The 16,964-nt window shown below is 45.5% G+C and overlaps 1 protein-coding gene across 1 annotated transcript in view; it reads right to left on the bottom strand.

The window, feature by feature from the left end:
- PKP3 (plakophilin 3) overlaps positions 1 to 13,470 on the bottom strand; it is a 47,586-nt gene extending 34,116 nt beyond the window's left edge. Inside the window, exon 1 of the mRNA XM_083165560.1 lies at positions 12,731 to 13,470. Coding sequence (XP_083021686.1) covers positions 12,731 to 12,956 — 226 coding nt within the window. The 5' untranslated portion in view covers positions 12,957 to 13,470. The remainder of the gene's footprint in view (positions 1 to 12,730) is intronic.
- Between the last annotated feature and the right edge of the window lie 3,494 nt (positions 13,471 to 16,964).

Below are 16,964 nucleotides of genomic sequence, written 5' to 3'. Positions count from 1 at the left end.
GTCACCAAATATAAGGGTGTATGACACATACTGTAGGATCACATCACTTGTGTATCATACAAACAGGTAATAAAGTGTTATGGTGCAATAGTCTCCTCCTTTCTACTCATACTGCTGTGATCGGAAGAGAATACAGGAAACCCCTTTTTGATGTTGGAGGCATGATTTGATAATTGGGAGAGAGAGAGAGAGAGAGAGAGACCAGAAGCAACCTTGGAGTATAACACAACCACACCCTCCCACACAAGTACACACAGGTGGACTCTGCAGCTGACAAATATTTGCAAGCGCACAAGAAAAAAAAATCTGCACATCAGTACAAGTTCTTGGGACTCACAAATGTCTACTGGAACAGAAAGACCACAGCATTGTTAGAAGGGAGCAATTGGGACTAACGTGGTGCAGCTCTGTTCCTAAATGATGGGAACTAGGGATGCCAATCCCGGGGCATTTTTTTCAATCCCGGGAATCGGGATTGAAAAATGCTCAATCCCGGGATTCCCGGGATCCCGGGATTGGCATCTCTAAGCAGTTTAGGCCAAAAAACCATGTACAAAGAAGCCCAGTCCCCCCGCCCCGCACATTCATTTACTTACACGGGCGGCCGGGAGCAGGGCAGACATTCTGCAGATAGGAGCGGGTGGCGGCGGTAGCAGCAGAGCCGCCCGGAGGGCGGGCGGCCGACGCTGCCAGGTCCGGACTCAGGGCAGACATTCTGATGATAGGAGCGGGTGGCAGGTCCAGGCTCAATGGTGAGAGATGATTCTGGATCGGGTATGGGCAGTCCGACCTGCGCAGCGTGATGGTCAGAGGTCACGCTGCGCAGGTCGGACTGCCCATACCCGCGCCAGTCTGGGGATCAGGAACTCCTGGGTAGCGTCTGAGCACTCGCTCAGACGCTGCCCGGCATTAGATATGCGCATGCGCATCTAATCCCGAAATCCCGGGATTGGAAGATCCAATCCCGGGATTCAAATCCCGGCGTTTTTTAGGCCAAATCCCGGGATCCCGCCGATCCCGATCCCGGGATTGGCCACCCTAATGGGAACAGAGCAGTGGGAAGCTGCACTGTCATTTTATCAAGTATTTATATATATTTTTTACATATAAAATTCGGTCTGTTCTGCTGAGCAGAACAGGATTTCTAGACAGGGATATGCAAATGCAGACCCCAACAACAAGAGCTGAGGAAAAGGTTACACGTCACATACCATAATAAATCAATATACAAAAATAAGAACCAGTATTGCACTTTCTAAGCACACATTCTCCCACCTCATTGTAAGGCTCCAGTTTCTTCTTCTTGGCTGCTACTCTCTGATCCAGTGCACTGATTGAGGACTCCGATACACACACATAAAAGTTGGGAGAATACATTGCTATCAGAGGCGGATTAAGCAGGGGGCGACAGGGGCGATCCCCCACACAGGTACTGCTGCTGGTGGAAAGTCTGCGGCAGGGTCCTTGTGGCGGATGGGAACTAATAGGCAATATGGCTACTAGTTCCCATCTGCTGCAGGGACCCCAGCACCGACTGCCTAGCCTGCTGCAGGGACCCTCTGCCCTGCCCAGGTACCAGCCTCCCCGGGGGGGGGGGGGGGGGGGGTTGTCTGTGAGGGCCCCACAGACCTTAATCCACCCCTGGCTGCTATCACGGTGCATGAGCTCTGGATAGATAGATAGATATACATACATACATACTACCCAAATTACCTGATTTTCACGAGACAGTGGCAGCGGTAAATACTGTAGATGCTGTGTGCATGTACACAGCCTCTATACAGGGTGACAGAGGGGCTGGGAGCATGGCCAGCAGCTCTGAGTGCTGCCCATGCCCCCACAGAGGCAAAATGTGGGGTGTGGCTTCACGTCGCAGACATTTCCACGAAGTCCCAACTTTAGAAAACAAATTATTGGGATTTTATATGGTTTTGTCATCAATGGTGAATAGTCAATGTTCCCCCTGTGGCAGAAATGCAGCACTCATTTCTGCCCCCCTTATAGCACTGTTTAGCCCCTTCCCTTCCCTAATCCAGAGTAGTAATGTCCATTGATAGTTCAAAACATCAATGGTTTCCTGGTAATCCATGTAAAGTACCAATGGCACCATCAATGCAGATCATTCGATGGTCACCCCTACACTTACTCCCGGTGTGATTCCAGGGTGCCCTGTAGCTTACTGCTCAGTACCAAAATGTGATATTGAGCAGTAAGGGCTGGACCATGCACCACAGTTCCATCATCAATACCAAGAACTATCCACTTTACTAGTGCATGGAGCGGAGTCCAGGAAACCTTGAGCCTAGGCAAGCTGCCTGACATTTGGGAGTTTGTCAGAGTAGAGTAGCGAGGACAATAATAATGGTCACACCTAATACAGGTAGCCCACCAATAATCCGGCACCTTTGGTTCCAGCACTGCTGGCACTGGCCCGGGCTCTGCCTTCACCTATTCCTCCCACAGCCTGAATAGCCCCATTGCCCAACTCTATTCCATGAACTAACTGAGCCCTCCTGCAGCCTAACACCCCACTAGCACCTGATGTGTCAAGATTAAAACAGGTGCTGGATAATCAGCAGTGTGCCTGTAATAAACTTAAATCCACATTCAACGCAGTGGATTATATGGAATAGAAGAGATAATAAAAAAGCTAATCATTCATACTGTATATTACCTTTGCACAGAAATATGCTTAGAATCGTGGAGTTTAGATCCTGTACCCAAAACCATTATTTTAATCTAGAACCTGTGAACACATGTTACCATCAGATGCATACTTACTGTGTGGGTGAAATATTGTATTAGCGCTTGTCATTTTCCCGCCCAAATCTGGCCAAACAGCCAACTCTGCTATTTCAGTTCATAAAACAAATAGCTTGAGGTGAATCAGCATTATACATTGCAAATCTCTGTGACTCCACCCTCCCGGCTCATTACACTGACACATAAAAATCAGTAGCATTATATTTCCTGCCTGCTTCTATTGTTAAAAGCTTTCTGACATCAAAGTCCAACAATGACGTGGGACGGATATATTAGTAGACCTGTTGGGTTAAGCCATACAGTAGTTGCCTCTTTTGGAGAAGAAGTAGTTTCAGGGGATTATAGTTAACAGAATTTCACACGGCGCCCCGTTGAAGGGGTGTGTCATGCCCCACCCAGGGGGCGTGTCTAGCTCCATATATGGGTTTATGGTCCAGATGCACTAAGCTTCAAAAGTGATAACATGGAGAGTGATAAACAGCCAGCCAATCAGCTCCTACCTGCCATGTCACAGACTGGGTTTGAAAAATGTCAGGCAGCAGCTGATTGGTTAGTTGTTTATCACTTTTGAAGCTTAGTGCATCTGGCCCTTTGTGTGCCAAAAATGCATGTTGCAAGGTTTATCTATGGAACATTAACTATACATTTAGGAAAATTTACCAAGTATTGATAATAACGCTGCGGTTGATTATATTCAGCACCAACCCCATGTGGCGCTTGATTCAGGCCTGGATACATCTCCCCCATACCCCATCCTGTGAATGTGGTGCAGAAATGTACCATCGTGAAAATTATAGTATGTCAGAAAATCCGTGTCTGCAAACCTAAAAAATGCCAGAGGCACTGAGGTTCCTGCTGAAGAATTCCACATATTTTTTCTCTCCCACAGCAGTCTCACAGCACAGGCCCGGCCCTAATATTTCACAAATAAGTGTAAGTCTTAACAATTCATATTAGCAAATGATTTGCCTATTGTGTTAGAGGTGTTCAGCGGACTGTTATAGTGGGGGTTATTGACACCTAATCGCAGATGTGCAAATTCGCAAACTGATCGATTATCGAATTACTGCACCTGCATAGTAAGGGATCATATCGTGACCGACAGGTCTTATGGTTACAAAAGTGGGAAATTCTAAGCAGGGCTGATGGCAGTGTACTGCCACAATAGGTATAGGCAGGGCTGCCAAGACATTGTGCACACCTAGGCACATTGGGGTGGTATCACTGGCATGCTCAATGTAGGGAGCATGGCTAAAGGCCCCCATCCACTAGTCAGATTTTGCCTGTTTTCTTCAGATTTAGACTGATCTGTGAGACCAATCTGTAGAAAACAGGCAAAAATCGGACCTCCACCCGATCCGCGTCCCCGCTTCAGATGGGTCTGACAGATAGATCCTTGGTGTAGCACCAAGGATCCATCTGCTCTGCAGCCATCAGGGGCACATTGGATGTTTCCTGTATCTTCAGATGCATCGCAATTACACAAAGCCTGAACACTCCCACCCGCCCCGAGTCCTGCCCCTCGCCTGGGTGTAAACAGTAACCGGACTCCTCCTCCTGAAGTCGCAGCAGCACATCAAAGCTGTGCCTTGCCAGGAGCTGCCAGGAGCACTGTGCCCACCCACCACCGCATCTTGCCTGCCAGAAGCTGCCCGCCTAGTTTACTGTGCCCACCCGCTGCACTGTACCCATGCGCCGCCACATAGTGTTGGTAACTGAACCGCGCCAACAGCATGCAGAGTGGGATAAAGTCATAAAGGCTTTGTTCACTAAATGGTTCTAGCAGCATCGGCTAGATTGCCAAATTGACCTGCATGTTCAGTAGATATCACTCATCGTTAACAAATCGTTGACATTGAACATCCACACTAGATGGTATTGTTAACACTATCGCCAGTGGCATAACTAGATACATGTGGGCCCCATAGCAAAAGTTTTTTTAGGGCCCCTATTCATCAACTAATGCTGAAAAAAAGTATATAGCACATGATACTTTGACAGGCAAAGTGGACCCCTCAGCTCTGGGCCCCATAGCAGCTGCACCCCCTGCACCTATGGTAGTTACGCCCTTGTGTATCGCCTCATGTGTATGGAGCTTAAGGCTAGCAGTGTGGCATTGTGCAGTGATGCAATACAGTGAAATATTTTGCTCAGCACTCACTGACGAGGCACTGCTAATGTAGCACTGAATGGGTGACATGACAGGATGTCAAATATCATACAACATTTTGGATCCCACTGCCCCCGGAATTCTAGCATTCTGAGCAACCTCCCCAGATCATCTGCTGACAACGCTAGCCCTTGTTACGTGGAATGTTACAACTAACTCCAAGTTAAATGGTCAATATGTTACACTGTTACAGGCCTCCGTCAACAGACCAGCATTATCCTACACACACACACACACACACACACACACACACACACACACACACAGTGTATTGAGGTAACTGTCAGCAAGTCTGCTAAGAAAGGAACAAGTTTTAGCAAGTATCTTGTAGGTCTGAGCCATCTTGCCCCTGTACACGGGACCTAGTTCAGTCTCAAATTTAAGATTTTGAAGCAGAACAAATACAAGAAAGTCATTACCTTTCCAGGAAAACTCAGCACCTTAACACCCTTAGGGGCCCACATGATAAGCAGAGAAAAGCCCTTTGCACAATAGAACTTCTCACTAGAGGTAAGACCAGTGATTCCGAAAGCCTATATACATAACATGCATTACATACAATTCCTTCTATTATCACAGTCACATGATGGTGGTAAGTAGATATAGAGCTTTTTAAATACAACAGTTCAACTGCAGCATATCTTAAGGTGCCCATACACGTTACAATTATTGTATCCAATATTGGATACAATATCGCATCTCATCGCATCTCAGTTTTGCGATGAGATGAGATCTAGTACAAAAAGTCTGTGCAGCACATACTTTTTGTGCTAGATCTCATCGCATCTCATCTTATCGCAAAACCGAGCAGCGATATTGTATCCAATATTGGATACAATAATTGTAACGTGTATGGGCACCTTAAGACCTCCAGTTCTGTTGTGCAGGTGTGAGCTTTTTTTTTTTTTTTTTTAAGGTATGTCTAATGATATTCAGCTGCCCAGAGTGATTGTAGTCTTAAGGGGCCTAGACATGGGGAGAGACTGCTCAGAGATCTGTCAGTAGTATGGGTCATCCAAATTAAGGTCAACATGCAAAGTCCTCATGGCTATGGTCAACAGGGTCAAAAGATCAACACAAGCATTAGGTCATGAGATTTGAACTTTTTTTTCTCCCGAATCTCTCCCTGCATACCCTAGTGCAGTGATGGCTAACCTTGACACTCCAGCTGTTGTTGAACTACACATGCCAGCATGCCCTGCATCAGTTTTGGCATGGCCAAATCATAAAACTGTAGCAGGACATGCTGGGATGTGTAGTTAAACAACATCTGGAGTGTCAAGGTTAGCCATCAAGGTACTAGTGAAACACCTTAATAAAAAAAATAAAATAAAAAAAGAAGGTCTACCGTTTGACTGTTGACCCTCCCATTATCGGAAAAGCAAATATAATTCTACCACGGGCGCTGCGCACCTTGAAGCTGCAGTAGACTATAACAGTGGTCACCTAACCACATACAATGAATATGGAAACGTTTATCTCTCTTTATCACCCTTGCATTTATCTCTTGTTAAGGCTTAATACATCTGCCCTTTAATGAGAATATGATCCAAAAACCACTGTATTTGTTTTTTAAAAAGACAACAAGACACTTGGTTCAACGCGTTTCAGCATAATGCAATGCCTTTTTCAAGAAGCGCGTCTAAAAAAAAATACACAAATAAAGTGCTCTGGTACAGATTTTTCTGTCTGATCTATCTGGTGGGAACAAAAACCTGTAAATGTATGGGACAATCAGAAATTTCCACCCAAATGCAGGAAAACAAAAAAAAAATATATGATTTGATAAATTTGTTCTATCAGAATGATTTAAACAATTTGTCTGACTAATCACTGTCTGTTTTCAAGCATTTGTGAACAATTTTTTGATTGTCATTTGCTCCCATACATTTCCAGGTTTTTGTTCCCACTAGATAGATCAGACAGAAAATCTGTACGTGTGTACACACCTTAAGTGATATCCAATCAAAACATGGGGGGGCGGGGCTATGCCCGGCACTTTGAGAGAAAAAAAAAGCAAAACATTGTTTTGCTGTTCCATCAATGGAGGGAAAACATCTGGTTCTCCCCCATCGATGGCAAAAGTATTCGACATCGGCCATTAACCATCGATGATTTCGAGTCGATGGACATCCCTAGCTGTGACTCCCAAAGTGAACCAGCATATTGCGGCCGCCATCTTTACTATGGGCTGGTTCCTAAATGTCGACTTAACGCTTGGGTCGCCATTTTGACCATGTCATCCATATACCTCAGGGCCAGTGTTCTCCGTTGAGAACACTGGCCCTGACTGGTAATTAAGTAGATTTATCCAGCACGCTGGATATAAATCGCTGGGCGATAGCGACGCGTGGGATGCACATCACTATGGCCCCTACACACCTGGAGCGATCGCTTACAAAATGCCCCGAGACCGCCCCATTGTAGCTTTGCCAGGCTAGTCATTAGTATGGACGGCATGTGGAGGATTGAGGTGGATGGGTTGTGGACATGGTGGTAGAACTATTGCGAATGTCTGTTCCATATGTGCATTTATATATAGTCATGTTCATTCAAGTTATTCCTCATCCACTCATGAAATTCTCCAAGATATGGCAGTACCATCATTCTACTCTGCAAATAGGATACATTTACTCTTTACATAATAAATGGTTTTCCTGTTCTCAGATCCCTGAGCACGATTTCTATCATCACACAACTCTGGAAAACACATTCCATGTAACTTTCTGCATTTCTTCTGTTTTATTTCCCCATCAGAACAATTCTGATGGTAAGACAAATGTGGCCCTTGGCTTTGCCCTTGAGTACAACTCCGCTTACCTCTGCTTTATAAATAGCAACTGTTTCCATCGAGCATTGGTGTCGTATCAAAGGTAAACAGGCAAACATTGCCCAGATGATATAAAGGAATTGGTGAAGAATACAGAACACTATGGAGGGAATACAGCCGGCATGGGCTCGCTAGGCAGCGAACAACTGCTGCTTGGGAAACCAGCCTGAAATAGGCCCCCCATCTTCTAGTGTTCATTCTAGCACCTTGCAGCTTTCATAACCCATACACTGTTCATTTTCCCTCTATGGGGTGTAGCTCTCTGCTGTGGTGCCTCCGGCACAGCTCTGGTCTTTAAATCAGTGCTGAAATACAGACCACACTGTGCTAGAAGCACCACAGCAAAGAGCGACACCCCAGACAGAGAAGAGGAACTGCACCAGTTTAGAAAGGTGCAGGATGCTACAATGAACACTATCTGCAATGAATCATTATCTTGTGCAGAAATGGTTAAACCTTTTCCACCTAGCCCCTTCCTACTCATAACAGGTCTATACACATAGCACCCGAAATTCAGCACCTAGGTGAAACACATGTGCACTCCCTTCTCCCTCCACCCTCACATGCACCACCCTATTACACATGGGTGACACAACAGCACACTATTGTCATACGCTGGGAGACGCAGCTCGACCCTCCCAAAGCAGATATCGGAGAGCCACAAGTCACCAGCAATTAAACGTCACATCATTCTGCAGGAATGCGTATTACACAGTGTGCATGCATAATGGGATGCTGGCTCTCCATACAGAGGGGAAACAGGACTTAGCTTGCCAAGTACAAACTTCACTCCACCCAAACTCATAAAATATCATCTGTAGAGCGATGCTGATCACAATACAGAGACCACCAGTATGATACACATTCTACGTACACAGAACTACAAACATGAAACACCCAGTTCTACCTTTCACCTACCCCTCCTGGCTGGCCCATCACGCTCTGCAGAAAGTAACACAACCTGTAATCAACCATGCAGATGTTTTGCAAACAGCTTAATTAACAAAGTATAGAAATAAGCTAGCTTTAGGATGGTGTGGATCGTTTTATCGACCACACTTAGGTCGAAAGTCGTTGGGTCGACAGGTGGGAAGGTCAACAGGTGTCTAGGTCGACATGGGTGAAGGTCAACATGTTTTTTTTACCCCGATGTCGACACAGTCGACATGGACACAGATGGAAGTCAACCGCAGCCGCTCACAATGCTTCGGGCACGGTGCCTCGCTGCGCTATTTTATTCTCCGACCACGCCCTAGTGGATAGTAGGGCATGAAATACTGCCTGTCGGCACATGTCGGCTCAAAAAACAGTAAAAAAAACCATGTCGACCTAACGACTGTCGACAATACGACCGTATCCCCTTTAGGAGGAATGCAGTGATTCGGATGACAATCAAAAATTTAGACAGTCAGAAGGTTGACACAGGAAAAGGGTCGACATGGTCAAAAGTTTTTTTATGATTTTTTTTTTTACCATAAAGGGAGAATATAACAGTGTGCCAAGGGCAGCGAAGCACCCTATCCAAAGTATGGCGACCACAGCAAAGGTTTGAGCACAAAAAAAAACTTGAAAAATTCATATCAACATTTTTCTTTTGTCGACCTATTGACCATGTCAACCCAATGCATGTCAATAAGCTGACCTCCTGCCTGTCGACCAATAGTTGTTGACCTTTCAATTGTCGACTTAACAATCCATACCCCTTGAGGAAACTTTTAGCCCCTCTTGGACACGATCCATATCTAAACCTATACACTTGGATGTATGTAGCAAAAATTGGCTACATGAACCCTTTGAGTGCCTGTGAGAGATCCTTATAATATCCGCTAAAAAATGCCAGCGCCGCTCACAGCGACTGTTCTTTTAGTATAAATACAGCCAGGTCAGTTAATTGAAGTTTAGTTAACTATTGCACCCCAAAAAAAGAAGAACAGTCGCTGTGAGGGACACTGGCATTTTTAGCGGATATTTTGAGGATCTCTCGCAGAAACGTTGGCACTCAAAGGGTTAAATTAGGACTTGCTAATTTGTAGAGTCCATTAGTACATATATCGGAATCACCAACGCTTTCTCGAGCCAGGTACAATATTACAGAACTGGAGACTGAACTTTACAGTTTGTTAAACATTTGCATCATCCAGGATGGAGCCCAGTAAATGTCCTATGAGTACAGTAGATCCTACCAATAGGTGTCCAGCCCAGTTTAAGGCCTCCTGTATAATAATGTTCTATAGCTGCAGGTACTAGGGGCCTTATTCTGGTTCACTCGCGGAGGCAAATTCCTTCCCAAATGGACAGAACCATGTGCACTGCAGGTGGGGCAGATGTAACATGTGCAGAGAGAATTAGATTAGGGTGAGATCTATATTTCAGTATAGAAATAAAGCAGTCAGTATTTTCCCTGCACAGAAAAAAAGGTACTCTTTACCTAGAAGGGCGCCCGTCGCGGGCATCGCGGGTACATTTATGTATGGCCGTGACGCGACCGACGCGATGCCCGCGATTTCCCATTGAAACCAATGTTAAACATGAAAATCGTGTCGGTCGCGTCGCGGCCGGCCATAAATGTACCCGCGATGCCCGCGACGCGATGCTCACGATTTCCCATAGGAATCAATGTTAAAAGGCGCGATGGACCCGATTTTACTGTTAAATGGCTCAATCCACCCGATTTGGCCATAGGAATCAATGTTAAATGGGCCACAGAGCCCATTAACCCTTAAATGTGCCCCCAAATTTTTAACGCCACCCCACGATCCACGCCAACCCGAAGCGTGGCGAGCGCAGCGAGCCCGCGAGGGGCGGCGGTACGCGTCCTCCGACCTTTTCATGCCCTACTATCCACTAGGGCGTGGTGTGAGAATATAATAGTGTGGCGAGCGCAGCGAGCCACCGAGCCCGAAGCGTGGCGAGCGCAGCGAGCCCCGCGAGGGGACGCGGATACCTTCACAGTTATGCGCGTCCCCTCGCGGGCTTCACAGGTGTCCGTGGCGACGCGGACACCTGTGAAGCCCGCGAGGGGACGCGTCTACCTGTGAAGGTATCCGCGTCCCCTCGCGGGGCTCTCTGCGCTCGCCACGCTTCGGGCTCGGTGGCTCGCTGCGCTCGCCACACTATTATATTCTCACACCACGCCCTAGTGGATAGTAGGGCATGAAAAGGTCGGAGGACGCGTACCGCCGCCCCTCGCGGGCTCGCTGCGCTCGCCACGCTTCGGGTTGGCGTGGATCGTGGGGTGGCGTTCAAAATTTGGGGGCACATTTAAGGGTTAATTTGGGCTATTTGGCCCCAAATCGGGTCCATTGAGGCATTTAACAGTGAAATCGCGGTCAATCTGCCGTTTTAACATTGTTCCCTATGGGAAAATCGCGGTGATCGCGGTCATCGCGGCCATCCCGATTTACCCGCGATTTTTACCCCCGATCACCGCGATTTCAATCGCTGGCGCCCTTCTAGGTAAAGAGTACTGAAAAAAAACCCTCACCCAAATCTAATTCTCTCTGCACATGTTACATCTGCCCCCCCCCCCTGCAGTGCACATGGGTTTGTCCATTTCAGAAGGAATTTGCCTCTGCGAGCGAACCAGAATAAGGCCCTATAGGTCACATTCTCTGTCTGCATAGTCACAGGTGAGTATGAGATATTACTAAGCTACCATTAACATATTTGTGCTAATAATTGACAAAGCTAAAAGCAGTTTGCATTGCATATAGCAGCACAGGACAAGGAATGAGGTCCAGTGTGAATTACCTAAAGTCAGATGAGGAGTTTATCAAATGTCAGCACCATCCAGTTAGGATTGTAGGGCTGTTAAAGGTCATGAAATAGATAGGAATACATTGCATCTACCCAATGACAGCAAGAAATTAATTTGTTGCAGTGATAATTATAATTTACACATGCTCTGTCATTAAACTTACCTGACAACCTCAGTAATATACCTAAAAAACAGTTTATAGCAACAGAACACTTTATTACCACACTTAGCTTAAACAAGACCCGATCTGATGCGAACTGAGTGAGGAATCCAATAAAAACATATCACTCCCCTAGGATCAGGACACCCTAATAAAATCACAGTCTTGTTCCTGTAAGAGTGCCTGGGAATTTGCATACAAAGAACACTACTTAATTACAGACTGAAGCAACTGATTGATGTAACTTTATACACACACACTGCCCTGTGAGTAATAAAGATGAATTACACACAAACATTCTGAAGTTCTAGGACAATAGAAGAAATGAAATAAGTGCATGATTCAAAACAAGGGGCGAGATGTACTAAAAGCCTTGAAAAGTGATACAAAAGGGTTATAAACCTCCAGCCAATCAGTTCCTGTCATTTTTCAAACACACCCTATGACATGTCAGTAAGGAGCCGATTGGCTGGAACTTTGTCACTCTCCATTTTATCACTTCAAGTTTTTTTTTTTTTTTTTTTAACACACTGTGTGCCCAGCCACAGAAAGCAGTAACGCATACTGTAAGTGCATGGAAGCCTGAACATAATTAGCAAAATGAGCCAAATGGGACTAATATATCAGACGGCTCAGGGCAGTGTTAGACACAGGTGTTGGGGCTTTCTCTAGTTTTATTACAGTAGAGAGGGAGTGCTACAGGTTGTCAGTCATCAAGTCTAATCACTTAGACAATCGCAGGGTTAGAACATACCTGTGTGAATGCCATCGGGAAGGAATACCTCTACACTGATACCGTCTGCACAGATTATACACACCTTACCACTCTCTGGGGTAAATGTACTAAAATGAGAGTTATATTGAACCTAGGATGTTGCCCTTAGCAACCAGATTCTATCTATTATCTTGAAGAAGGTGCTAAATAAATAAATAAAAAGACTCATTGGTTGCTATGGGCAACATCCCATGTTAGTAAATTTAACCCTCGCTGTCTGGGAGCTCTTACATACAGTCATTTAGTTCTATAGATAGTTTACATAACGTTCTTACCTCCATAAACAGAGTTGGCCCCTGATGTTGACCCCTTTTGCATCATCCTTGCCCGGACCTGCTCCTGTACGCGGGCATTGCGCAGCTCTTGGCTCTCATCACGCAGTCTTCGGTCCAGTTGGGAGTCTGTCGGCAGCGCCAGCGAAGTGATATCCGTGTTTGGCTGCAGGGCCGACATAAGGAAGTGACTGTCCTGCATATTCAAGGTTTGAGGGTGGAAGTTCATTCTCCCACAAAGGACGACTGACTACACTCAGCGTCACGCCTCACCTGCGGCTGCCCCACCTGAGTATTCTATGCCACTCTCCTCCACCTTTCCGAGGGGCCACTTTTATGTCTGCTTCCTGCGATTCTCTAAGCTCTGGAACCCTATTTGGATAATGCAGAATGCTCCTGCCTGTCACTGGCCTCCTCCACGCTCCCAGGCTGTATCTGCTTTCATGCCCCACCCTGTCATTACCTCAGCACTCCTACCTGTCCCTGCCTTCTCCTGTACTCCACCTCTCTGGCCTTTTACACTTCTACTGCTGTCTATCAAGCCCTTCTTAGTTCCCCTGCTCTACAACAAGCTCTTCCTTCTCCATTGCATGTTTCTTATAATGCACAGCGCCTGTCTCTCTCTGACTTCTGTCCTATTTTGCGAAAGCTGTTTCACACCTGTATTACAATCAGTCACACCTGCTCCTGCACCTTGCAGGAACGCAGATCAGTAACAGCTCTGTTCTCACAAGCCTGACTGTGCTGTCTCTTCCCTCTGACTTGCACTCTGTTTGTCTATTTCACACCCCACTCGCTGCACTCCTTTGCTCCTCTACAGGAATGTTACATCCCCCTGTCAGCGAGGAATCTTCCTCCCTTCCCCACTATTAGAGATGGCCTCTAGCTGCTAACACTATAGAAAGTCTTATATACCATCGCTTGGAAGGAAAACAAATAGTTAGGCCCCAAATACTGTGAAAACCGTTATTCTCGTTTAAACCTATAGAACATTTTACCTCACAACATGATTCTTTTATACAACCTGCTGAGACTCTCGATGCTGCCTGGCACTGCAATAGTTACAGATTATTTAATAAAATAACACAGTTATAAAATAAACCCCAAATTATGACCAATCTCATGAGCACGGTTCCCCCATATTATAATCTTATTATAATACACAAGTGATGATAATGTCTGCATAGAGAATGTTCTGGCATCAGCTGTGCTGTGTAAGGAATAAAGCACCCCCTGCTGTACATTATTACAGATATCCGATGCCCCGATGGATTCCGCTCTCCTGTATAAAACACTTGGCTTACTTTATATTCTATAGACCACCTCTACTGTAGACACCTGCATGTTTTTCTAGAATGAATAATACACAGCAACATCACTGCTTGTCTTGAAATCCCTAACACGCCACAGTATGGTTCACAGCTGAACTATTGGGATTTCAGTTGAACGTTGACAGGCACAATGTCCATAGTCCAGTTTAAAGTCAAGGTTATGCTGTGTACATTCAGTGTCATTTTCGATTTCATTTGGAATATAGTCCAAATAGGAACGAAAATTACCCTGAAGCTGTGTACACACAATTCGTTTTGCTTTAGATTCGAAGTTAGATTCGATTTTCTATTAGATCTGGCATTAGATCTTCCCATTCAATTTAGCATTAGATCTGTACTTTTGCATTCGATTCGATTTCGATTTCACAATGTAGGCACAATGTACTTATTTGATTTACTGGATCGAATTCAAGATTTCCTTGTATTTTTCTTTTCGATTTTGAGAAAACGGGAGCGCGCGTCGAATCGAATGCAGATCGAAAGTGTCCTAAAAACCATTCGATGTGGATTCGATTTTGCTTTTAGAAGCAAAATCGTATCGAAAACAGGGAAAAATCTAAGCGTGTGTACACAGCTTGAATCGCACAGTGTTAAGCTGTGAACACACGCTTAGATTTTTCCCTGTTTTCGATTCGATTTTGCTTATAGAAGCAAAATCGAACCCACATCGAATGGTTTTTAGGACACTTTCGATCTGCATTCGATTCAATGCGCGCTCCAGTTTTCACAAAATCGAATAGAAAAATCTACTGTGCAGCCAAGGAAATCTCGAATTCGATCCAGTAAATCGAATGAATGTGCCTACACTGTGAAATCGAAATCGAATCAAATGCAAAAGTACAGATCTAATGCCAAATCAAATGGGATGATCTAATGCCAGATCTAATAGAAAATCGAATCTAACATCAAATCTAAAGAAAATCTAAGCGTGTGTACAGGGCTTTAGCTGCATTTGATGCAGATTCGATCCCGATGCACGGCCCTGGCATCGGAATCGAAAGCAGAAATAGGTTTTGCAGGCAAGTCTATTTCTGCTTTGATCTGCAAGATCGAAAGCGGTGCCATGCTGCTCAATGTAGCACCCCCCCCCCCTCCCCCTATGTGCCATCCTCCCACCGTCCCTCCCTCCCTCCTGGCCAATGCCGGCAATCCACCGGGTATCGACAACTGCAGGGTCGGCCCGTGTGTACACCCCATTAGACTGCAGTTAGGGTTAGGTCTGGAATCGCTAAAAACATTATTTTTCATATGCTGTCATCTTTGTGAATGCCAACATCTGTCATGTCGACATAACCTCCACATGGACGCTCTGATGTTGACATTTTGTACCATACTCGTATTATTGCAAGGCTGAAAGTAGTAAAAAACAATAAATATGTAAGGGGCATACACACGGTGTGATATGAACGGTGTGTAATAGGGCTTGCGGTGCTGATGCGCAGACTTCTAGTACTGAGGAGATAAATCGCTCACATAAGTGTTTCCCGTCATAATCGAATGATCTTTCTGACGTTTCTAATGAAAAGTCAGCCTGGGCTGGCTTTACATTTCCACGCTCCATCTGAATTTGGAGTGGTCGCTGACCATATGTGACGTCAGCCAATCGTCCCAATCAGTCCTCGACTGAACGCTTAGTATTTCTATGGACGCACCCATAAAACACTGGGTGTTCCCCTGCCCGCCCCCTTCCCTCCACAGGGGCGATTTTTGCTAATATCGCGGGCAATATGGTCGCTGAACGACGATATATCGCTGCCATGTGTACGCTTTAGGGTGCCTTGATGACCAAGTTTAGGAAACCTTCTTCTACAGGTTAGTTCTCATTATGTAGGTTCTTCAAGATCCAGGTCCAACAGATTCTGGAAGTGAACCAATGAAAGTTCTGAAGTAATTGACCATTTGTTTAAATGATAAATGGGTCTCAGTAGCTCTGGGTGATCTCCAGTAAACTATGTGGGGCTGAAAACTGCCTTCGACAGGTTCTTATTTTTATACACATAACTAATTCATAGTTTCCTATCTATACAGTCGCCTAGAGAAGAAGTTCTGCTTGCATCATCAGGGGGTGGGGCTGGACTGTCAATCGCTAGTGGGTGGGCTCTGAAGGAAAGTGAAACGGAATGCTGCATCCCGGCCTGCTGCATGGCCCCTGAAATAGACACAGGGCTGCTGTTCCCCAGGAGGGTTGGGATCATTTAGTCTACAGTATGATGGTCAACAGTCATTAGGTCGACATGAGAAAAGGTCAACATGGTTCTAGGTCGACAGTGGAAAAGGTTGACATAGTTCTAGGTCGAAAGGTCATTAGTTGACAGGTCTAGGTCGATATTCAAATGGTCGACATGGGGTTTTTCACAGTTTTTTTACCCGAATGTCAACACAGTGGACATGGACACAGTTTAAAGTGCCTCCGCATCCCCTCACATCGCTTGCTGCGCTTGCTATGCTTCGGGCACACTATTTTTTTCTCCCACCACGTCCTAGTGGATGGTAGGGCATGAAATACTACCTGTCTGCACATGTTGGCTCAAAAAACAGTGAAAAACCCCATGTCGACCTAGACCTGTTGAACTAATGACCTTTTGACATGAACCATGTCGACCTTTTCCCGTGTCCACCTAATGGCTTCGACCTAATGGCTTCGACCATCATGCTGTAGACCAAATGACCGCATCCCCCCAGGCACATATGTTACATGCATCTCTGCATGTATGTTTAGATGTGCTAACTGGCTTCCCCTGCAGTATGGGTGAGCTGCAGAAACGGCTGGTTATAGAAATCATTTAGATGTCTAGCTTAGAGGCACAGACTTGTTACTCTCAGTGTATTTGCACTTTGCTCTGTGTGTATGTAAGCCCTCATATCTGGGCATCACATAACAAAACTTATTTACTGATTATTGTCAA

This window comes from Crinia signifera, chromosome 11 (genome assembly GCF_055691185.1).
Source record: "Crinia signifera chromosome 11, ASM5569118v1, whole genome shotgun sequence".
NCBI lineage: Eukaryota > Metazoa > Chordata > Amphibia > Anura > Myobatrachidae > Crinia > Crinia signifera.
Note: the sequence above shows the minus strand (reverse complement) of the source record. Positions and strands in the feature narration are given on the sequence as shown.